The 25720-nt window shown below is 38.1% G+C and overlaps 1 protein-coding gene across 2 annotated transcripts; it reads left to right on the top strand.

The window, feature by feature from the left end:
* Positions 1–377: 377 nt before the first annotated feature.
* Positions 378–25516, top strand: med16 (mediator complex subunit 16). Of its 2 annotated transcripts, none has more exons than XM_056252678.1 (14): positions 378–636; positions 842–949; positions 2361–2530; positions 2611–3042; positions 4207–4312; positions 14058–14213; positions 14295–14512; positions 14584–14790; positions 14867–15077; positions 16055–16188; positions 16296–16488; positions 16613–16826; positions 17133–17216; positions 25357–25516. In XM_056252678.1, the coding sequence occupies exons 1-14, from the start codon at positions 498–500 to the stop codon at positions 25481–25483; spliced, it is 2499 nt and encodes an 832-aa protein (XP_056108653.1). In that variant the 5' UTR covers positions 378–497; the 3' UTR covers positions 25484–25516. The 2 variants fall into 2 exon arrangements, with proteins under 2 accessions (XP_056108653.1, XP_056108652.1); XM_056252677.1 differs by having other exon boundaries at positions 378–678.
* The last annotated feature ends 204 nt before the right edge of the window (positions 25517–25720 follow it).

Here is a 25720-nt window from a genome sequence, read left to right as displayed (position 1 = left end):
AAGAAAGAAAGAAAGAAAGAAAGAAAGAAAGAAAGAAAGAAAGAAAGAAAGAAAGAAAGAAAGAAAGAAAGAAAGAAAGAAAGAATACATACAGTCCTCCAGTCCAATAGGGGGCAGCACGTCTTAGTTGAGTCTCTAAACACGGAAAGAATAGACGAACATAGACGCTCAGTGATGTGCCGCTTTAATATGCCGATAAAAGTATTAGAAATGAAATAGTTTACAAAAAGAAGAAGAAGAAATTAAATAGTTTTCGTAATGACAGGACAATTATACTTTAACACATTTCTCTCTTTTCTATCTCAAAAGCAGGAGCATGCAGTTTTATAACTGTTATTTCCATCGGTCTGTTCTGTTTCTTTCTGTAACCTACACTAGCAGGGATGCTAACTGTTAAGTGTTTGCTTTTTTTTTACTCACACAGTGATTGTTTATATATGTAAAGGTCTTCAGTAAAGGTATATGTGCTGTTGACCTTCAGTTTAATTCATTATATAATGGAGATCGCATATGTTTGCGAGTGGGAGAAGAGACCCAAGAGCAACCACTGTCCCTCAATCCCTCTGGTGTGCGCCTGGTCATGTAGAAACCTCATCGCCTTCACCACTGATCTGAAGAATGAGGAGGATGACAAAGGTCTGGACAATGCCTTTATTACCAATATTATCAGACCCGTTGGTGAGTTATAACTGGGTGATGAGGAAAAGCATACACTTTTAATTGTTTCTGAATTGGAGATGCCCAGAGCATCAGTGTTTTTGATGAGATACTGTACTACCAACAACAATAACAAGAATGAGGGGATAATTCATTTATGAACGGATGTCTTTTTCTGCTGTAGATCTGAGTCATATGATACACATCATTGACACTGATCACCCCTGGGATGTGTACTCAATCAACTCTGGTCACACTGAGGTCATTTCCTGCCTGGAATGGGACCAGTCAGGTCAGTCATCATGATTAATTTATGGATCATGAAATGTGTGAAACCTCTGGAAACATGTCCAGGTAATAATAACAATTAAAATGAGAAATAGGATCTATATATATATATATTTTTTCATGTGCCCTTGTAATCTTTAATCAAAGTATCTTCCTCTCACTCTTGCATCTTTGATGATGTGTTCACCGGCGCTGAAGTGTTCAGTTCTCCTTGTTCTAAATGGGTATTCTCACTTTTGTGATGGAGTAATTTTAAAAAGTGTTACGGTAATGTGATAATTTTAGTTAAATCAGCATAAATTAGAGACAGAACAATAGATGCTACTGTAATGTATAAAAAGTTTCAACATTTAATCATTTAGAAGAAGCTTTTATCCAAAGCAACTTACAAATGATGAGAAAAATAATTAATATCATCATTTCATAATTTATCATCTGGGGAGGGAAAATGTAAAATGTAGATCCAAAATACTGCAAATCATGGTTATTATCATTACCTAAAACTGTTACAAACTGAACTGAGCTGGACGTTGACATCACTGTTTTCTCCAGAGAAAACAGTGATGTCTTACACTAACGATAAATTAACTAAGGATCTTTACTTGACAACGATATACTAAAAATAGAAACCTTTTTTCCTCTGTACGACAACATTATCAAAATGATTCCCATTCAACATCGATCAGCGAAAACGACTAAAAATGCTGCATTGTGCATGCCAGACAAGAAATTGGCAATGTCACTTTGCAAAGAAGGACCACTATCACTATCCCACTATCACTGTAAAGCTGCTTTCGAAACAATCTGTATTGTAAAAAGCGCTTTATAAATAAAGGTGACTTGACTTGTTAATTGAAACAGAGCTAAAACAAAATATTAGAGGAAAAATGAAAATTAGAAAAGTTTCCTTGCCAACTGAAGTAACTTAAATAAGCACTAAAATTACTAACTGGAAATAATGAACTAAAACTGAACTAAAACCGAAAAAAAAAGAGCAATCAAACCTAAATAGTAAAATTAATTTTAAAACCCTCATAAAAATAACAAGAAAAATGAAAATATACAAATTAAAGCTAATTAAAACTATTAATAAAATAGTTATATATATATATATATGTGTAACTCAATGAGATGTATGTATTAAATGTACCGATTTATATTGCCATAATTAAATCAATACATAATATGCTGTATTGTCATATGAATGTCACAATGCAAGAAATAAGCTTTATTTTTGATATTATAAAATTTATTTATTATGATAATAAATAAAATGATTTATATATTTTTTATTTTAAACTTCGTGTTAACTGTAAGCCAGACATGTTCTTGAAAGGTTTCTTGAGATTCGCCTACAGATTTAAAAATCTCCTCACCATTATCACCACTTGTTTGTGTGTGTTGTGGTCCGCCAGGCTCGAAGCTGTTGTCTGCTGATGGTGATGGTCATATTAAGTGTTGGGGCATGACGGAGCACCTGGTGAACAGCTGGGAGTGCACACAGAGCAGCTCAGTGGACGGAGACCCGATCGTGTCCCTCTCATGGTTACACAATGGCGTTAAACTCGCCCTGCATGTTGAAAAGGCAAGGAAACCTCATTACCGCCTACTAACTAAGGGTTAAAAAATCCAAACTAACACCCTGATGTCTTTGTTGCTCTTCAGTCTGGCTCTACGAACTTTGGAGAGAAGTTTTCCCGGGTTAAGTTCTCCCCCTCCCTCACGTTGTTTGGCGGGAAACCCATGGAGGGTTGGCTTGCAGTGACAGTAAGCGGTCTGGTGACAGTGTCATTGTTAAAGCCGAACGGGACTCTTCTGACGGCCAGCGAGAGCCTGTGCAGGCTGAGGGGTCGCGTGGCCCTGGCTGACATCGCCTTCACGGGCGGTGGGAATATCGTGGTGGCGGCCACCGATGGCAGCAGTTCTTCTCCAGTGCAGTTCTATAAAGTGTGCGTGAGCGTAGTGAATGAGAAGTGCCGCATCGACACTGAGCTACTGCCCTCGCTATTCATGCGCTGCACCACTGACCCGGTGCGGAGGGACAAGTACCCCGCCGTCACACACCTTAAATTCCTGACACGTGAAAACTCAGAACAGGTACGTCAGAAAATTCATCTTTCATACCTAAAATGACTTAGTTATTCATACTAGTTATTCATTTTTAAATGTTTAAGATGTAAATATTAAAATGGAAGGAAATGATTATTTTCATCTTCAGTATTAATTTCTTTCAAACTAAATCTTACGACCCCAAACTTTTGAATGGTAGTGTACACTGCCGTTCAAAAGTTTTGGATCGGTAAGATTGTATATGTTTTTAAAAGAAGTCTCTTCTGTTCACCAAGGCTGCATTTATTTGATTAAAAATACAAAAAAATGACAATTTAAAATAACTGTTTTCTATTTTAATTATTTTAAAATGTAATTTATTCCTGTGATCAAAGCTGAATTTTCAGCATCATTACTCCAGTCTTCAGTGTCACATGATCATTCTAATATGCTGAATTGATGCTCAAGAAACATTTCTCATTATTATCAACATTTGTCTGAAATCGAAAGCTTTTATAACATTAAACACTACCGTTCAAAAGTTTGGGGTCAGTAAGAAATGTTATTTTATTTTTGGGGGGAAAAGAATGAAAAGAAATCAATACTTTTATTCATCAAGGATGAATTCAATTGATCAAAAGTTACAGTAAAGACATTTATAATGATACAAAAGATTATATTTTAAATAAATGCTGTTCTTTTGAACTTCCTATTCATCAAAGAATACTGAAAAAAAAATGTACACAACTGTTTTCAACATTGATAATAATAATAATTAATGAATGTTTTTTGAGCATCAAATCAGCATATTAGAATGATTTCTGAAGGATCATGTGACACTGAAGACTAGAGTAATGATGCTGAAAATTCAGCTTTGATCACAGGAATAAATTACATTTTAAAATATATTAAAATAGAAAACCGTTATTTTAAATTGTCATAATATTTAACAATATTACTTTTTTGTGTGTGTGTGTGTGTGTGTGTGTATATTTAATCAAATAAATGTAGCCTTGATGAGCAGAAGAGACTTCTTTTCAAAACATTAAAAATCTTACTGATCTGAAACTTTTGAACGGCAGTGTATATAATATTATTTCTTAATATAGTATAGATTTAGTATAATTCTTGGCTGATATGAATGTTGATTTCCATGCTGTTTTCTGGTTATTATATCTTAACGTGTTTTTTGTGATTGCTGTGTTTCTGAAGGTGCTGCTCTGTGCGTCCAGTCAGATGGGCAGCATTGTAGAGTGCTGGTCCTTGCGGAAGGAGGGTCTCCCAGTTAATAATATCTTTCAACATCGATCACCTGTGGGTAAGTTACATAAATCCAGATTTGGAAAAGAGTTTTGTTACAGTATTACACTGATGTTTTACTTTTACATGCTGATGTTTAATTCAATGTTTTTAAAGGCAGTACAACAAATACTGCTATGCTATATTAACATTTAACTTTTTTTTTACATTATTTAAAGGCACAAGATTTTTGCTAAATCACAGAACAGTGTTGACAATACAATTCTGCGCTTCTGAATGTTTCTGATCGTGATGTGCAAGCTATTGTCTGTATGTGTGTGCGTCACAATGTAGCAGTGCATTAGGTTAGAACGGCGATTAACTTACATGTACAATAAGCTGTTTAAAACGTGCATTCACCCATTCAATTTTGAGCATCCAGATGGTGTAATCAAACATATCTTGCGGAGATATGTTTTTCGTTTTTCTCGCTCTCTGATTATGACATTTATTTGTCATTTTAACTGTTGAATGTGGACTTCTTTCTTTCTTTTTTTTTTTCTTCTTTTTTTTATTGAAGGAAAAAGGAAAAACAATACAACAATAACAAACAATACAGAATTTCCATTCACAGATACAATTTATTCTTTCCCCCCTTTTTTGTTTTTTCCTCACACTTTTTAAACATATATGTACATGTACCCGGACACATATACACATTGAAGATAATAATAAAAAAAAAAAAAAAAAAAAAAAAGGAACCCAAAAAAAACAAAAACACAACACTCTAATAAGAATTATTAGAAATAAGTAAATTAGATCACAGAGTGTCGTGTTAGAAATAATAAACAACCCCCCACCCACTCAGCTCACCATGACCAACACACAAATTACTGGTTAACTATGCAATACAAACAGTACAATAATAACAGGCACACATTCAATTGGGTAGTACCTTTAAATTTGTGAAATAGGAAATAAAGGGTTGCCATTTATGGAAAAATTTGACTGTACATCCTCTCAATGTATATTTAATTTTCTCAAGTTTAAAAAAATACATGATGTCTCTGAGCCAACGGGAGATAGAAGGATATTTAGCAGACTTCCAATGTAGCAATAAGGAGCGTCTTGCTAGTAAGGATGTGAAAGCTATGATGTCCTTTTGTGTACGGTTAAGTGCCATTGAGGGGTCAGGAATCCCAAATATAGCAATCAAAGGACAAGGTTGGAGATTTACCCCAAGAACAGAGGACATAATATTAAAATAAGCCACCCAGAAATCTTAGCCTGACTTCGTCATACTCATATTCTAGTCAGAATGTGAGTCTGATACTGCTTCATAGGGCTTTGATTATGAGGCGTGTCTTAACCGAACCAGAAAAAAAAAAAAAACTCTGCACTCAATTGGATAGACCTACAACCAATGAGAGCAACGCAGTAAGTCAACTACTTTGCATAGCACAGTTGTCAACTACAGAACTCAAATGCACGCACGCTGGAAGAAGTAAAATAACGAGTGTTGCTTCTTTTACTTGCCCCTCTATGAGTGCGACCAAAGGAGAAACCACAACGACCACAGGGTTTTCATTGCGTCCCATCTTCTTAGTTACCATCGGAGCCAGCTGATAAATTGAACTTTTGCCGAATCCCATAGGAAGGACGGCAAACACATCTTTCCGATCGACAAATGCCTTGATTGCAGTTCTATGTTCGTCTTTTAAAATGAATGCGCTGTCGATTTCTTTTACAACGGACGCGATAGCTGAATCTCTATATCTCAGTTCTCCAGCGGCAGTCATCTGTGAGGGAAACCAGTTCAACCCAAGCGCTCTTTGATAACGTGAGGATTACGTCCCTGCAGATCATCTGTCCATCATCGTATAAAGCCCGCCCTGGCAATTTGATTGGCCCGACGATTTCTGAACCGATCATAATTACTCCTCAATGGAGCGAGTCCAGACCGAACTTCCCGATCAAAAAATGTTGTGGGCGGGGTTCGGGCTGGCATCCAGGCTACAGAAATCTACCAAATCAGGACAAAAAAAAAACATGTGGCTAAGATGACAGGGGGAGCCATGGCATTTATCACATTTGTCTTCCACAATTGAATTGAATTGGAATTGAATAAGTCCAAGACGAGCACAAGAGGTGGTAGAACGTATCCTCTATATGGCCTGTTCCCAAGACTCCTCCTGTATTTGTATTCCCAGTTCCCTTTCCCATGTACCCTTAAGTTTGGCATTTGAATGGTCGCTAAAAGCTAAGATAATGTCATATAGCTTTGAAATGATTCCCCTGTGATGAGGGACAAATGAAAGCATGGTTTCCCACCGATGCACTGGAGGTAAAGAAGGGAAATTAGGGAAACACTTAGCCACAAAGTTGCGAGTTTGAAAATAGCGAAACAGATGAGTAACAGGGATTTCAAAGCGAGATGACAGATTGGTAAAGCTATCAAAGACACCATCTACATATAAATCTCTAAATTGCAAAACACCCTTGTCATACCACAGTGAAAATGTCGAGTCCGAAAGTGATGGAGGAAATAAATGGTTGTTATTGATAGGACCCAAGGAAGATGCATCTACAAATTTAAAGTGTCGTCTAAATTGATACCAGATTTTGAGTGTGTTAAGAACCACTTGATTATCAGTGTATAGAGAAGGTTTCGTAGGTAAAGAGGAATAAAGTAGAGCAGGTATAGAAGATCCCCTACAGGATGATAGTTCTAATTTACACCAAGAGGATCCAGGGGATTTTAACCAGTAGCAAAGTTTATGGATGTGAGCCGCCCAATAGTAAGTTAAAAAATTAGGTAATGCCAGTCCTCCATTAAGTCTGCATCTCTGCAGTAGAGTTTTACGAATCCTAGGTGATTTTCCGCCCCAAATAAAAGAACAAATTATCTTATAAAATGAGTCAAAGAAATGTTTTGGCAGAAAAAGAGTAATTGACTGGAATAAAAAAAGAAATTTCGGTAAAATATTCATTTTAACAACATTGATCTTGCCGATTAGTGAAAGGGGGAGGTTACCCCATCTTTGAATATTGGATGTAATCCTAGAGATAAGGGGAGTGAAATTCGCAGACGCAAGGCTAGATAAAGAACGAGTCACGTTAACACCAAGGTATTTGAACCCTGATGGACTAAAACGAAAAGGCAAATCTGACTGTTGCAACTGACATGCTGCAGTATTAATGGGAAAACACTCACTTTTCTCCAAATTTAATTTGTAACCTGAAAAGGCGCTGGAGAAAAAAAGTTCTCCAGAATACCCAAAACCACAGGGATGGAAAGTGTAGGATCAGTTATATACAATAACAAATCATCCGCATAAAGTGATAATTTAGATTCGAATCCATTACGGGTGATACCTTTGAATAAAGGGGAAGATCTTAATGTAATTGACAGAGGCTCGATAGCAATAGCAAAGAGCAAAGGTGATAAAGGACAACCTTGGCGAGTTCCACGTCCAAGGGCAAAATAATCAGAATAAACATCATTAGTATGAACACTAGCCTTGGGGGATGAGTAAAGGAGGCGAATCCAAGAAATAAATTTTTCACCAAATCCAAATTTTTTCAGAACTGCAAACAAGTATTCCCACTCTACCCTATCGAATGCCTTTTCGGCGTCTAAAGAAATCACAAGCTCAGGAAGTTCAGCCGAGTGTTTTGAGTAAATTATATTGAAAAGTGTACGGGTATTAAAAAACAGTTGACGTCCCTTTATAAAACCATTTTGCTCATCAGATATAATATGAGGAAGCACATTCTCTAAGCGGGATGCAATTACTTTAGCCAATACCTTGACGTCAGCATTAAGCAAAGACAATGGTCTGTAAGACCCACAGGAGGTCGAATCTTTGTCCTTTTTGAGAAGGAGAGCAATAGTGGCTTGTGTCAAGGTTGGTGGTAATGAACCACTTTCTAGGGATTCATTGAATACGGATAAAAGTAACGGTGCCAATTTGCCAATGAATGTTTTAAAAAATTCAATCGGAAACCCATCGGGGCCTGGGGCTTTATTAGATTGCATAGCATTAATTGCTATTAATACTTCTTCAAGAGAGAGTGGAGAGTCCATTTGCGTGGCAGTATTTGTACCAATGACAGGGTTCGAAAGATTCTGAAGAAATGTATTCATTTTAGTGTTGTCAGTAGGAAATTCAGATTTATATAATAAAGAGTAAAATGATTTAAAAATAGCATTAATTTCCAAGGGGTCTGTAGTAATAGTGTCATGCGTGTTTTTAATAGCAGGTATCAAACGGGAAGTGGCCTGCCGTCGTAACTGATGTGCCAGTAAACGACTTGCCTTGTCGCCATATTCGTAGTATGAGCCACGGCTGCGTAATAGCAGGCGCTCTGCCTCTTTAGTTGAGATGAGATCAAATTCTGCTTGCAGATCGAGACGCTGCTTAAGAAGTTCTGGAGAAGGGTTCAGCGCGAATCTTTGATCAAGGTCCCCAATCACAGATGTAAGTGCATTAAGCCTGGCATTAATCTTTTTATTAGAAAGAGCAGAATAAGAAATAATTTGACCTCTCAGGTAACATTTAAGTGTCTCCCACAGCAATGAATATGAAGATGAGTCATTATGATTGAAAGACAAGAACTCATCAATAGAGTTTGAAATGAATTTGCAGAATTCTTGGTCTGCCAAAAGGAGAGAGTTAAATCTCCAAAGTGGTGGGCTACGTTTATAGGTAGAAAGTTGAATATCTAATAGTAAAGGTGAATGGTCGGAGATTACAATACCTAAATAGTCCGAAGAATTAACACATGAATTAAGCGTACTGTCAATAAAAAAATAATCAATCCTAGAATATGAATGGTGCACCTGGGAAAAGAAAGAGAATTTTTTAATAGAGGGGTTACGAGATCTCCATGGATCAATAAGACCATACTGTTCCATAAAATCAGAGAATGTTTTAGACATAGCAGATTGAGATAGATTTCGAGGATTAGACCGATCTAAGATTGGTCGAAAACACAATTTAAATCCCCACCGAAAATCAGCAGGTGTGTATTCAAGAAGGGGATGTTACTCAGCAATCTGTTAGCGAATTCAACATCATCGAAGTTCGGGGCATATACATTCACCAACAAAACCTTTTTTTGCATCAGGGTACCAGCAACCATGAGGTATCTGCCATTCCTATCAGCAATAACGTCAGTGGATGAGAACTGGACTTTTTTGTTAATTAAAATAGCGACTCCCCTAGCTTTTGAATTAAAGTTTGAGTGAAAGACTTGACCTACCCAAGGGCAATGTAACCTAACATGGTCTTTAACACGAAGATGAGTCTCCTGCAAAAAAACTAAATCAGAGTTTAAACGTTTCAAGTGTGCAAAAACCTTAGATCTCTTAACAGGATTACCCATACCTCTGATATTCCAACTGATGAATCTGAGAGGTGTGCCTGACCCAGCAATGCTGGGATCTATATTGCCATTAACCATTTGAAAAAAAAAAGAAGAATTTATTTTTGAAAATGATCATATAGAGCCGAGGTGGGCCCCCCTCCCCTCCCAACATACCCCTAAACACAGATGCACCCAAAGTCCCCATATAACCACAGAACAAAGGAGACAGCAGTGCTTCCCACAGTAAACAAAAGTTGTCCACAACACCGTTGAACAACTCGGAGGCCATGCAAACCAAACAAAAGTAAGAGAAGAAAAAAAGAGAGAGAGAGAGAGAGAGAGAGAGAGAGAGAGAGAGAGAGAGAGAGAGAGAGAGAGAGAGAGAGAGAGAGAGAGAGAGAGAGAGAGAGAGAGAGAGAGAGAGAGAGAGAGAGAGAGAGAGAGAGAGAGAGAGAGAGAGAGAGAGAGAGAGAGAGAGAGAGAGAGAGAGAGAGAGAGAGAGAGAGAAAAAACTCCCGCCGATCTCAACACTATTTAAACATATGCGCATGAATACAGTAAAGCACGCGAAAATACAAATAATAACAGTGGGCCCTCAGTCCTGTGCAAATAGATGCAGAAAGCATAAAATGAGGTAATGTTGATCAGATCTAGTAAGTGCAGCAAGCTAGAAAACCACCTAATACTAAACAAATTAAGACTGGTGTATTCACAACCTCTAAGGAATAGGCCTAATAGAACATAGATCAGATACGCAGTTGGAGCTCACCCAGGAACCAAAGTTTTGACAAAGTCGCTGGCTTCCTCCGCAGAAACGAAATCCTTCTCAACACCGTTGTATGTGATGCGAAGACGCGCTGGATGAAACAGACCATATCGAGCACCGTCAATGCCACGAAGTTGACGTCTGACCTCGTTGAATGCAGCCCGAGCCCGAGCTATCTTGACAGTGTGGTCAGGGAAAACTGAGACGGTCACGTCTCTGACTTTAATCTGTCGGAGCTCTCTCGCGCGGCGCAGAATGTCAACACAGCCACTGTAATAATGAAATCTGCACACAATGGCTCGTGGACGATCACCCGGCTTGGGTTTGGGTTGGAGGGTCCGGTGGGACCGGTCCAAAAGCGGCTCCTTTTCCAAATTGAACGCTTCCTTCAGTAAGGCGGCCACAGCAGCCGTGGTACAGGTGTCAGGGCCCTCCGGTACTCCCACTATCCTGATGTTGTTACGCCGTGATCTGGACTCCAAGTCTTCACATTTATTTTCCAGCATGGCTATGTTAGCTGTGAGGCGCTCGATAGTTGTTTTCATCTCGGCGATGTCATCTGAGCACTCGGTGAGTGCATGCTCCATCTCTCCGACCGTACCTTTTAGCTCAGACATGGTAGCATCGGTAGCAGCTTTATCATTCGCCAGCTGTGACTTCACCGCTTGCAGGTCGAGCTTAATAGTAGGCAAAGCATCCCCGAGAGTATCCTGGAGTTCCTTTTTAAAAATATCAGCAATATCTTTCCTCACCGAGGCCAATAACTCGAGCTTGAGTGCAGCGATGTCAAGGTTGGCATCCGTCGAGGCGCCCTCGACCTCTGAGGTAACAGATGAACCGCTCGAAGACGCGGTCGCAACTTGCAGACCAGGCCGCAGTTGTGTCTGAATAGTTTTGCGAGTTTTAGAATTCTTTCCAGCCATCTTATGCAGTCCGGAGTTAGACTTTTTAGTAAAAAATGTTGCGGAGTGAGACTATACTAAATATGTAACGAAAAAGCGCAGAAAAATAACAATATTAACTGAAATCGGCAGGAGCTAACAAACTCACGTCCTACTCCATTGATGCTCGGCAGCGCCCCTCGACTTCTTTCTTATCCTGTTGCGCCCTCTATAGGCCATGATCAGCGACTAGTCGACATCAAGCTTAAAGCGTCATGGCCAGAGCCATAGAGAGAAAGCGTTGCGACACTCCCATAGACCGCCATAGGAACTTTGGAATGCGGAAGTACAGTAACGCGTGTCGTGGAGCAGCCAATAGTTCCAAACACTGATAGTTCCCCCATTGAACCCCATTCATTTTCAGTGCTTCCGAAGTACGCTCGCTGGTAAATTAATGAAATTACTGTATTTTTTTACTTTTACACACATTAGCCGACCTCTCGTGAATCTAGTCTGTAGTTATATTTTATGTAGCCAGTTTTAGTAAATGTTTATTGGAAGATAATAGGTTAATTGCAGCTATAGCTTACGTGACCAACACTTCACTAACGTTAGCTAACTTACGGTAACCTGATGTATATAATATATAATATTTTTAAAAATATTTTATATGTATATATATATATATATATATATATATATATATAGCCTATATATAATATTATATATACATACACACACACACACAATTCATTTATTTAAATGGGTTAGGGTTATGCATATATGTGCTTATATGTATTTAGGAACATAGTTAATTCACAACTATCTCTCCGGTTTAATTTTATGAAGAATATTTTTCGGTTGAATATTTACCGAACATTGCTGTATATAGTCGTTGCTTTCTGCGTTATTGGAGCAGTCTATTTCCCTCCTAAATCATTCATTTGCACATGCACAGCGTAATTATTTATATTTTATGTTGGTTGGAATTCTGAACGGACCGCAGACCTCTTCGCGTGATCACGAAGCGGAATTTATAAGCAAGATCACGGGAATCAATAGCCTAATACAGCCCAGTTGTGCTAAAATAAATATCATGAGACGTCCATCATCAGATGAATGACATGGAAAAGTTAAGTTAGAGCGGCTAAAGCCAGTGCTACTACCCATGCGAACATGAACACTAGCGTTTACCTCCAAAAATATAGCCTATAAACTTATCTAAGTTGTCACCCTGCCTCTCCAAATGCAAAACTGACATTAACAAAATGCAATAACAGCTGAAAAAGTACTTGGGTGTGTGTTTTATTTTATATTTACCGTTTGATAATGCAATCGCTGCTGTCTGTCCATAGAAGAACATGACAGCCCGCGTGTGTTTTGGAACTATTGGGGCTTACATGAACCACGTGACAGCCGTCGCGGCGACATCAAAGCGTGTCGCAACTTTCTCTCTATGGCTCTGGTCATGGCATACTAGCATTAAAGTTGACTAGTCTGTGCAACCCCTAGCAGATAATTCATTAGAATTAAATAAAATCAGGTGCATAAAACGTAACGGTTAAAACTATATTTCATTAGCTCATCCATGAACATTATTTGTGAGTTCTGTCGGATTGATTTCCATCGGCTGTGGAGGTGAAGACGACAACTCCCATCATTTCTACACTCCTTCCAGTGTCATCAAGCTATGGCTTTGTTATTGTTTTGAAAATCTGACCTCTAGCAGTGTAAAATACATACTGTGCCCCAAAGCGATTTTGTCGTTATTTGTCTGGAGCTGGTGTGCTGCTGGTGACAAACAACAAACTCCTGCTTGTATATTTTCTTTTGTATTGTATGTTCATGTTTTGCTCTTGTCGTTTGTTAGTCATCTTTGCTTAATTGATTTGGGCTGGTTTGGAATCAGTTTGGTGGTTTAAATTTTATAGGCTAATTAGTTAACAAACAGAACCCAAGTGTGCATGTACTCTATCCAATCAGTCATCATGACGTCACTAAACACACACGCCCACTGCAGAGTCGGCTAGTGTTGGCTCATGTGTAGCGGGGTTTTAGCGCAATAAGGGACCCTCTCAAAACATGTACAAAGTCTGTTCATTTCTTTACTGCTGTTTGAAAATATTTTACATGCTTTCATAGTTTCTAACTCTTTGGGTAGAAACATTTCTGTTATATTTGCTAATTTTCCTGCCGTATTGCCATGTTTTGAGTTATTTTTAAACATTGGTTGTCATGACAATAGAATTATATCCCATTATTTTGGGAGTGAATGTTTTGGGCAGGTTTTGGAGAGTTTTGGGCTGGACCCAATTGTCGACCCAATCTGGCAATGCTGGGGGCAGAGCAATGAAGGGAGGGGGTGTGTTTGTGTGGGTTGATTTCAAATATCTACAGTATATATATATGTTAGTTAGTTTATTTAGAGTTTGACAAGGCAGGATATTAATAGAACAAAACCCTGAAATGAATCAAACATAACACATGCTCAAGACAACCTTATGTACCTAATTTAAAACAACAACAAAAAACAAAAAAAAACAGGTGGAGTAAAACAGATACACAGAAAAACCTGAAATACATCAGGCTTCATACAATCAAACCTGTACGTTATTATAAAACAATTTAAAAGCATGTGGAATAAAATAAAGTTCATGTCTTCTTGTTTTACTCCTGGGCACAACAAATTCCCTGAGCTGCAGTAGTAGGTGTGAGTGTATGTGTTTATTACATCACTGGATTGAAACTTAAGTTGCTGATATCATCAGACGTCAACCCTTTGTCATTTGTTTTCTCACCATTTTTAGTCGGTGAAAAGCAGCCAATGATTCTGAAGTGGCGTATTCTCTCAGCGACCAACGATCTGGACCGTGTATCTGCTGTCGCTCTGCCTAAACTTCCCATCTCCATCTCGAACACTGATCTCAAAGTCGCCTCAGACACCAAGTTCTTCCCAGGCCTTGGTACAGCCTTTGTATCCTTTCTCTTACTTCAAAGAACGTGGCTTTGATGGCTCAGATTGATTATTTTTTTGTTGTCCTCAGGTCTTGCCCTGGCGTTCCATGACGGCAGTATCCAGATTCTCCATCGCCTTTCCCTGCACACCATGGGAGTGTTCTACGGTTCCTCTGGTTCCTCCCAGCGTGTTGGAGAAGAACCCGCCATTAAACGCCAGAGGACTGGCGGCCCGACGCTGCACTTCAAAGCCCTTCAGTTCTCCTGGACATCTCTGGCTCTGGTGGGCGTGGACAATCATGGCAAGGTATGACGTCATGACACCTAGCGATGACAGAAGCACCCTCAGATTTTATGTTTCCCCTCCTATGATTTCAGTTGCACATGCTTCGAGTGTCCCCGTCTATGGGCCAAATGTTGGACATGAACACGCTTCTGCGCCACCTACTGTTCCTCCTTGAGTACTGCATGGTGACGGGATATGACTGGTGGGACGTTCTGCTGCACGCGCAGCCCGGCATGGTGCATAACCTTCTGGAGAAACTTCACGAGGAGTACATGAGACAAAACCAAGCACTGCAGCAGGTAGATCAACCTGTTATTATAGAAACTTCCACCTCATGACTTATCAATTGACTTTCTTGTGATTCCTGTCTTTAAGGTTTTGTCCACCCGTATAGTGGCAGTGAAAGCGTCTCTGTGTAAGCTGTCCTCTGCCACTGCAGCAAGAGCCTGTGACTTCCACGCTAAACTGCTCCTTATTGCCATCAGCTCCACGCTGAAGTCTTTACTGAGACCTCATGTGCTCAACACCCCCGACAAGAGTCCCGGAGACAGACTGTCTGAGATCTGTGCCAAAAACACTGACATTGGTAATAACCCACCACCCAAAAAATGCTTCAGTGTAGGCCTGCCGTGATTATTGATCAATCGTCTGATTTTGGTTATTTGACCTAATCTCAATTATTTGAGATAACCGTGATAATTGTGCAGTTTAAATTTCAATTACATTTCGACATCCAAATATGGGAAATTTAAGTGCTTAAAAAAGTGCGCAATCTCGTATGTCCTTTTCCGGTTCGGTAGGGAGAAGCAGGGGACTAATCTGGTGGAGAATAAAGATGAAATAAAAAAATAAAAAAACATTGGTGTACACAAAGAAAGTCAAAGGTCTTCCTTCATACGAATTGAAGGCTTGTGGGTTTATATATTATATTATTATATTTTGGTTCTCAAATCTGATTGGCTGAGAGCCTTTTTCAGTCATTTGTAGAATATCACATGGAAACCGTTTCACGATTTGTATAACTCCGTCTGTTTCTGCCAGATAAATGGCAGAGGAGAAAACCTACTATAATATTACAAATAATACTGTAACATAATTTAGTTTTAAGAGGTTTTTTTAGGTGTGAATGTAGTTGTTTAGACCTCAAATATGCAATTTATAAATAAACATAGCACCTATTTGAAAATTTGTTTAGACGTTTTCAGTGATGTGAGCTCCAGGCTGTCAGGGAAGCTCATATTTACGAGTTGGGAAGTCGTAATTACGACAGAAGGTGCGTTCAAGTCACTTTGTTCAGAGCAAGGTGGCTGCAAATTGTTCAGCTAAATTTTCCCACTCAAAATTATGACTTTGTGTAGCAGTTCATGTAAATACAATCTTTTCAACATGACTTGAACACACCATTACACTGTAAGTGACATGAACAAAATAGAATGAAATTTTTATTTGTATGACAGATAATACAGGTCTACATCAGAGCATCCATACTTCCATTCTCCCATCTTCCCACTTTTGTTGTTGTTTTGACGCTAATGGAGATTTCTGATCGGTTAATGTGTTCAGACATTGATAAAGTGATGATCAACCTCAAGACTGAGGAGTTTGTTCTGGACGGACCCCCTCTCCAATCTCTCCAGCAGCTCATTCAGTGGGTCGGAGACTTTGTTCTTTACCTGCTGGCCAACCTGCCCAACCAGGTGAGATCAACTGGACGACCTTTACTAAGAGTACTGCCAATTTCTGCCAAATTATCCTGCCAATTTTGAGTTTTACATGATGCTGTTATCCCTTTATATCTCTTCAGGGCTCCATTGTGCGTCCAGGGTTTGGGTTCCTGCGGGATGGTGCGTCTCTGGGCATGCTCAGAGAGATGCTGGTCATGATCCGTATCTGGGGCCTGCTGAAACCAGGCTGTTTGCCTATCTACACGGCCACGTCTGACAACCAGGACAGCATGTTTCTGCTCTTCCGGCTGCTCACCAAACTCTGGCTCTGCTGTGAGTTAGACCCTCTTAGACCGTCACTCTTTGGGCCAAAATTTCAGTTCAGTGAAAAAGCTGTAGAATCTAAAAAAAAACAAAAAAACTTTACTCTGTTTTGCTGTTTTCTTTTGGTTGATAGCTCGAGATGAGAGTCACCCGCAGGACCCCGATGAGACATTGATTGATGAGTGCTGTCTGCTGCCCAGTCAGCTTCTAGTACCCAGCATGGACTGGCTGCCCATCAACGATGGTGTCATCACTAAGATCCAGAGCAAACACCCGCTCAGACTTCAGTTTGGCAAACCATACACCCTGCCTGGGGTCAACCCCAATGCACAGGTGGAGGTGTTCAGGTGAGCGATTATCGGTTTCTTAAAGGAAATTTCACCCAAAAAATTCTATCATCATTTAATCAGAAAACAAAAGATGCATAATTTGAAAAATATCCTGTCCACTTTTTAAATATAATGAAAGTTAATAAAGACTGGAAAACAAGCTTCAAAATTAATAAAAAAGCAGCATAAAAGTAGTCCGTATGACTTTTGCGCTATAGTCCAAGTCTGATTTCTGATAAACTGAATTGACAGATAATTGTCTAATAAAAAGGTTTAATTGTTGCCAGTGGTTAGTGCATTTATGTTTTGATGGTGTTCTTTCAGGATTCCAGCATCTCAGAGGATGGACCATCTGAGATGTTTACATTTGGGAATCTCTCCAACAGAGGACAGCAAAGCTTGCACCAGGTATCACTTTAGAAGTATTCCTCACATGAAATGTTAATGTTATAAACAAATTAGTTTATAAAGCCTTTAAAATGTATTTTTGAAAAAAAGGGATAAATTCTATATACACACACACGCACATATATATATATATATATATATATATATATATACAGTGGTGTGAATAAGTTATTACCCCCATGCTAAAGTTGCCTAAAAAGAGGAATAAAAAATCATCTTTTGGAAATTGATCTTAATGCCTTAATTAGAAAAATGAGGAAAAATCCAACCTTTAAGGACGCCAATTTTCTTTGTGTATGAATAATGTATCATAAATAAATAAATGTTCTTCCTTAAAATACAGGGTGCATAAGTCAGGCCCCCCCCTATGTTAAATTCCCATATAGTCAGGCAGATTTTTATTTTTAAAGGCCAGTTATTTCATGGATCCAGGATAATATGCATCCTGATAAAGTTCCCTTGGCCTTTGGAATTAAAATAGACCCACATCATCACATTCCCTTCACCATACCTAGAGATTGGCATGGGGTACTTTCCATAAGATCATCTTTCAATGCAAATCAAACCAGCTATTAGGCTAACTGAAATAACACCATGCCAATCTCTAGGTATGGTGAAGGGAATGTGATGATGTGGGATATTTTAATTCCAAAGGCCAAGGGAACTGACTTATGCACCCTGTATTTTAAGGAAAAACATTTATTTATTTATGATACATTATTCATACACAAAGAAAATTGGTGTCCTTAAAGGTTGGATTTTTCCTCATTTTTCTAATTAAGGCATTAAGATCAATTTCCAAAAGATGATTTTTTATTCCTCTTTTTAGGCAACTTTAGCATGGGGGTAATAACTTATTCACACCACTGTATATTAGGGGTGTAACGGTTCTCAGTAAAAACCGTACCGTGCCGTTCGGCACGCATCTAAATTTGCTGGTCTGGAGCATTCAGGTGCGTGTTAACATAATCCCAAGGAGGAACGACATCAACAATGATCATGTCTTAAAGCAAGTGTTGCTGCCATCAATTTGAGAAGGGTTACACGGCCATTTCCAAACAATTTGAATCATTCTACAGTAAGTAAGATTGTTCACAAGTGGGAAACATTCAAGACAGTTGGCAATCTTCCCAGGCGTCGACGTCCCAGCAAATTCAGGTCAGAGAAATCGCAGAACACCCAAGAACTACACCTCGGACTCTACAGGCCTCAGTTAACATGTTCAATGTTAAAGTTCATGGCAGTACAATTAGAAAAAGACGGGACAGAGAAAGCTTCTTTTCTCTAAAAAGAACACAGCAACACTGCTTAGGTTTGCAAAGTTGCATCTGAACAAACCATAAGCCTTCTGGAACAATGTCCTTCGGGCAGATGAGACCAAAGTGGAGATGTTTGGCCATAATGCACAGCGCCAAGTTTGGCAAAAATCAAACTCGGCATATCAGTACAAACACCTCATACCAACTGTCCATCACGCTGGTGGAGGGGTAATGATTTTTGGCTTGTTTTGCAGCCATAGGACCTGGGCACCTTGCAGTCATTGAGTCGACCATGAAACGCCTCTGTATACCAAAGTATTCTAGAGTCAAATGTGTGGCCTTCTGTCCAACAGCTAAAGCTTGGTCGATATTGGGTCATGCGACAGGACGAAGATCCCAAGCACATTAGCAAATCTACAACAGAATGGCTGAAAAAGAAAAGAATCAAGGTTGCAATGGCCCAGTCAATGTCCAGACCTCAACCCTGATTGAAATGTTATGGCGGGACTATGAGAGAGCTGTACATAAACAAACAAACCTCAATGAACTGAAGCAACGTTATAAAGAAGAGCGGGCCAAAATTCCTCCAGAACGATGCGAGAGACTGATACTGTCATACAGAAAACGATTCCTTCAACGTATTGCTGCTAAAAGTTTCCATTTTGGCTTAATTTTTTCTTGTGAAAGTCCCCCTGTATTCAATAATTTTCTCCCTTGAAACTCATCTTTGATCTCCAAAATTACATATTTAAAAGTTTTTTCCTTGAAAAAAAATCGGTATTATGAATTTTTAAAGGAGAACTCCGGGCAATTTTTAAGTTAATCTCGATCGTTACACCTTTGTGAGTACTGTCTAAAGAAAAAAAAAAACGAACCGGATCGGTGCTTGCAACACGGAGCTGTTCCCGCAAATGCCCAGAGCTCCCACTCAGCTAAAACGGCAGTTATGGGGGCATAAACAAAAAGAGTGTCTTTGTCCCTCTTAGCAGACACAAAATGCAATTAAAATGTCTGTCCAACATAGACAGGGGCCTTACGTGTGAACAAGATCATAGACTGTAAAAAAAGATGGACGACGCCCCTTCGCTCTTTCCATCGGAGAGAACTGAAGCCGCCAATGTCCCGATATGGCGCTGACATCTTGGGTCTTGAGTCTGCGCACTTGCGTTTTCTGGACCAGACATGCGCTGTCGTGAGCAGGAAGTAAAGCCGTGAAATCAAGGCCCCGCCCTCACTCTCGCAGAATCAATCGCAAGCACACGCCCCTGCACTTTTCTTAAGTGGCCTCTTTCTGCTCCGTTCTCCTCCAATGATGTCTGCTGATTGCAGTACCTCGTTAAAATAAGGTAAATACAACTACTAACCACATAGTCAACATTATGAAAAAAAGTCCGTTGGTGCTTCAGTGACTACTTCGCACAGAGAACCTGTCAATCACAGCTGTCAATCATGATGTCACAGCACCGTTTTTATAGCATCAAATAACTAATTAAAAACAAACTTATTTTAAAAACAAACACTTGAAATTACATCAACGTGATAGAAACTACAGTAAATAACAGAAACTATCTTTGGAAAAAGGATATGTGAAGTGTAATTTAATTGTTTAGTTGGTCTCACGTCCCGTTGAATAACATGGGGAGGCGGGGTTTATGACCTATACTAGGACCGGTCACTGGGGGGCGATCGAGACGTTTTGGCTTCACTTTTGAGGGCTTGTGCGGCACGCTTGAACAAGATGCGTTTAGCAACTTAGCCATTGTTTAAATTCACCTAAATAGTGTTTTAGACGGCAAGCTGTAGTCTCGCGCTGAAGTCCTGTGGGAACTCAGTTGTAGCCGGAAAAGGTAAACAGTGTCCAGGTGGGAGGAGCGCGAAGAGCATGATCGGAGTTGCTTACAAGTGAAGAAGCTTGTAGTAACGTAACTATGGAGAATATAATTCAAGTCATAGAAGCTAGTGAAATAATTAAAGTTTTGCAAATAAGTCTACAAAAACATTACTGCACAATCTCTCCTCAAGCCGCGTGTGCCCAAATGGAAGGATAAATAAAGTTTGCATTACCTCCACAGTGGTTGCACCCGTCTTCGTCCACGGAATGTTTTTTTTTCTTCAACCGGCCCCGCTGTGTTGTGTCTGTGTAGTCATCCTTAAGTGTTCGCTGCAAATGCGGTAATCTTTAGCGTGTAGTACTTGTATGGTAGTTTGCACATCAAGTTGAAGTACAACTAGCCACAACTGCAGAATCTCGAGGTCATGGAAAGGAAGACGATGAAAATTTAAGTTTTTATATTTTCGAATTCTGTTGCCACAATTCGGAAAGGCACAAACACGAACCATTTCTTCTTCACTTGTAAGCAACTCCGATCATCACTCTTCACACTCCACGCTCCTCCCACCTGGACACTGTTTACCTTTTCCGGCTACAACTGAGTTCCCACGGGACTTCAGCGCGAGACTACAGCTTGCCGTCTAAAACACTATTTAGGTGAATTTAAACAATGGCTAAGTTGCTAAACGCATCTTGTTCACACGTAAGGCCCCTGTTCATGTTGGACAGACATTTTAATTGCATTTTGTGTCTGTTAAGAGGTACAAAGACACTATTTTTGTTTATGCCCCCATAACTGCTGTTTTAGCTGAGTGGGAGCTCTGGGCATTTGCGGGAACAGCTCCGTGTTGCAAGCACCGATCCGGTTCGTGTTTTTTTTTTTCTATAGACAGTACACACAAAGGTGTAACGATCGAGATTAACTTAAAAATTGCCCGGAGTTCTCCTTTAAGGCCAGACAAGTAATTTGGTGAGATCAATTTGTAAAAAAAAGACTTGCACGCCTGTGCACATATATATTCAAACGTGCATGCCTATAGACTAAATACGTAATATGCATGTGCACGCCGTCAGCGTTTTCACAGATTTGAAGTTTTATTTTATATATTTATATTTTTATATATATATATATATATATAGCCGCTCTGGAGAAAACCGTGATGTCACCGTCCAGCTCAGTTCAATTCTCATATAATGGTGTCAATGCAGGCAGATCAATAATATTGTTGAATATTAAATGTCCCCGACTAAGCAAGCCAAAAGCCCAAGGCAACAGTGGCAAGGAACCAAAACTCCATCAGGTGACAGAATGGAGAAAAAAACCTTGGGAGAAACCAGGCTCTGTCAGGGGCCAACGAGATGTCATGTGTTGTTGTTCATCTGAGGTTGTATTTACCTCATTTTAAGACCTGAGGGCTGTTCCATAAAACAAGATTAGAATACAAGCCAGGCTTATTTTGGTTAGTCAGACTTATTGTCGGTTGATTCTGTTTCATAAAGCAAACTTAAAATAGTTCAAACTCAGTTACTCTGGAAACTTATGCTGGGAAACTAACCTGCTCCAAGACAGGCTAACTGTCAGGCTAAGCCTGAGTTGTTACACAGATCCTCTAACACTGAGCATCAGGAACACAATGATATTAACATTGACACTCTCTCGTACCATTATTTTATTACTTAATTACTTTTATTAACCACTATCTGTCCATAAATAAATACAGTATACAGGAAATGTACTTAAGGCTACAATGATAAATGAGACAATATAGTTTTCAATTATATTGTACATAAAATGTTTATGTTAAAGTTGTTTAACATATATATATATATATATATATCCTATGTATATCCTACAGGTTTTCTTTTCTTACTAGCTGAATGTTTTGTGCCCAAGATTTAATTTAAGGATTTAGGAGTACATTTCTCTCTGGTTTTGTTTGGCAGCTGTAGTACATTTTTATGGTTATTAGAAGAACATTAGAAAATTACAATCCAAAAAAAAAGCTTTTTATAGCAGAAGTTAAAATCACAAAATAAAAAATACAAAAGCACAGTATACCTTTTAACTGGTATGACTCTGAGCTTAGTAATTGGCCTATACAGTATATTAGCCTGCATTTAATTTACCCCATTACAATAGTCCCTTTACAGTTATTGCTATCATAAAAATACACTTGTTGGTTTAAAATTCTAAATAAGGCACATCTAATATCCAAATTACAAATATTTTCGCATATTTTATTTTATTATGTCTTTCAATTCAAACACATTTAACGCAATTGGACAACAAATGGACAGTTCCTTTAAAGACATAATATTTAATATTCCTTATTTTTCCTTCTACTTTTTTTCTTTTGTGATAATACCCACCAACACATAGCCTAAAAAATACATAATTAGAACAATAACCAATAACTACAGTTACACACTTTTACATATGAAAAAAGGGAAAAACGACAAAATATTTATTGATAAAAATAAATATTAATAAAAATTAAACATTCACATATTTATATCAAACCCTTAGAATGACACACAATTCTTAATGAGTTATTCAAGTAATATTATTTAAATATTCAATATTAAATAAGTAAATAACTAAAATAACAAATAACTAGAATTAAAAGGGAGGGAGGGTTATATAAAAATGTAGTTAATGTGGCTAATATGTATTCCTTTATTTTATGGAATATTCTTTGATTTTAGAGTTGCACATATCTTTTCAAAATGTATACTTTTGCTCTTAATTTCATGTTATCCTCTCCATATTGTACTTTAGAAACTAAATCTAACCAATCATTTAAAACTGGGGATTCTTGCTTTCTCCAAAATAAATTATTGCATTAAAAGCTGTAATTCTCAGCATTCTAAATAAGTATGTCATCTTTATTAAGGAGCATAGGTCCTATACCCAAAACTATATTTTGTATCTTTATTATATTTGGTTTATTAAAAGATTCTTCCCTCAATTATGCTACTTCTGTTACATTTTTTTTTATTATTTTAAGTATAAAATATATGAGTGTAATGAGATATAAGTTCAATGCAACTTATCCAACATCCTAAAGACAAATTATTATAATTAAAAGATATTTCTGGTGTTATAAAATATTGCATATGAATTCTCCAAGCAAAATTGATATTTTAGTCAGAATTATTGTGCTCCTTATTTGGCACGCATGTGCGCAGCAGCGCTCGTTCAATGTGAAGTTTAGCAGCAAAATGGAAATATTTGCATGACGTTCTAACATTTACAGATGGAGAATATACATGTGAAATGTAAGTTTTGCACTGAGAAAAAAAAAAAACATGTCTCAAACGCATTAAACAGCACAAAATATATGCTGTTTGGTGGTGGATCGATTTGATCCACGATCGACCTCTAGGGCTGCTTCAGAAACGCGTACACACGCAATTATCTAGACTAGATAAACCTGGATCAAATTAGTGGGATTGCGTGAACTTCAATTATCTTTTATAAAACCGCTTTAGCCCAAACTTATTTGTTAGGTTCATTCAAGTCAGGTGTTGGAGTTTATCCCCGCTTTTCTTAGCGTCTTTTATGGAACAACCCTCTGCTAACGACCAGGAGATTTTTATTATAATACGTAAAAACAAATAATTCTAAAGAAGAAAGTGTCCTTTCTTTTTCACATGAATGTATGTATGTGTGTGTGTGTATATATATATACATACACATACACAGTGGTGGCTAAAATGATTAGAACATCTGAAGATATTGACATTTTGTTTGCCTCCTGAAACAAATGATCATCATGAAACATGATTTAATTTCATAATGTTCATGAAACATCCAGATAGTTGCTCTGAGCACAACAAATATCAGATGAAGTGAGTCGTACTGTTTTTATCCTCTTTTAACTTTAATATTTGGTATGTCTACCTTTTGCAGCAATTACAGCAGCACATCTCTCTGGCATAGTGTCTATATATTTCCTGAGAACTTCAACACTATTGTTATCCCATGCCTTCTGCAACTGAAGCCAAAGGCTTTCCTTTGAATGTACAAAAAGATCTGTCCAGTTTTTTTTTTCCCAACGCACCCCAAATTTGCTCAATGGGGTTGAGGTCCGGACTTTGACGGGGCCAGTCCATCATTTTCAATGTTTCAGCAGATTCCTTTTGTCGCAGTTCCTGCAATAGTTAGAAGAATGTTTAGGGTCATTGTCCTCTTGGAAAATAACAATTGAAACCTCTTAAATATGCCAAGTGTTCTAATAATTTTGCCCACCACTGTATATATATTTATTTATGTGAATTATTTTATATTGTGAATTATTATTATGATGTCACATATTTTATTATATGAATTAACGTATATATTGTTATTTTGTCTTCTGAAATGAATATATATGTGCTAGTTGTTGTTTGATGTTGATAGTTGATGTTGAAGTTGATGTTTTTGAAAGTCTCTTATGCTCACCAAGGTGGCATTTATTTGATTAAAAATACTGTAATATTGTTAAATTTTATTATAATTTAAAATTAATTCAAATTAGTAACAAAAACAGTTTCATATTTAAAAATGCCATTTGTGCCATATTTTAAAATGCCTGAATCACTACAGTACGCCTATAAGGAGTGTTTATATTGACACTATTTTAGACCAAGCTGGACGACAACCGCTGTGGAGTAGCTCAGTATCTGTGTGACTCCTCATATACAGTACATTAACAGAGAGAAGTAGCTCCGGCAACAATGTTCTTCCGCAAGATGCATGCATTTTTGTTTATTAACCACTAGAGAGCCAAAAGTTACATAGTGTACCTTTAAATTTATTTATATATATATATATATGAACTTCTGACTTCTAAAAAGAGTTTGATGGAATAATAAAGACAAATTCCATTTAAATTACTTTTGATACAAAAAATAATAATACTTGTAAACAGACTATGATGTGCTATGCTTTTTGTGGGTAGTTGGGCCTGTAAATCTTTTATCTCCTCATATGATGATGATTCTGCCTTCACAAACTCTATATTTAGCACCACTCTTCAATGAGCTCTTGTCTTTTCGGTCTGTTTAGGTGTGGCTGTGTCACCATGCTGAGATCCCCAAATAAAACCAACGCCATGAGACAGTGGGAGCAGCGCTGGATCAAGAACTGTCTGTGTGGAGGTCTCTGGAGAAGAATCCCCTCCACACTAACATAAGAACCACACCGTCTGGAAATGTGAGGAAATGTTAAAGCTCATTGTAAACTAACCTATAGATCTGTGCAACGAAGCAATCTTTATTTTCTTGAAAACATGTCCTACAAGACGTTCTCCCAGCCACAATGTCTGCTGGAGAGAGTGAATAATATCTTATTTTTTTGATGTTGTAAATATGAAACCATGTCATTTTTTTTTTGTAATGTTGTAGTATGTAATAAACATTTTTGTAATAAA

The sequence above is a fragment of the Rhinichthys klamathensis genome, unplaced genomic scaffold (assembly GCF_029890125.1).
Source record: "Rhinichthys klamathensis goyatoka isolate OS25496 unplaced genomic scaffold, OSU_Roscu_1.1 h1tg000098l_1, whole genome shotgun sequence".
Lineage (NCBI taxonomy): Eukaryota > Metazoa > Chordata > Actinopteri > Cypriniformes > Leuciscidae > Rhinichthys > Rhinichthys klamathensis.
This window is presented reverse-complemented; position numbering and strand designations above follow the sequence as displayed.

Bases quoted from the DNA above. Each gene is read 5' to 3' on its own strand.
- med16 (XM_056252677.1), top strand. From the start codon at position 498: ATGGAGATCGCATATGTTTGCGAGTGGGAGAAGAGACCCAAGAGCAAC. The intron at 3,043-4,206 runs GTACGTCAGAAA...GTGTTTCTGAAG, and splicing joins CACGTGAAAACTCAGAACAG to GTGCTGCTCTGTGCGTCCAG. The intron at 14,791-14,866 runs GTAGATCAACCT...CCTGTCTTTAAG, and splicing joins AAAACCAAGCACTGCAGCAG to GTTTTGTCCACCCGTATAGT.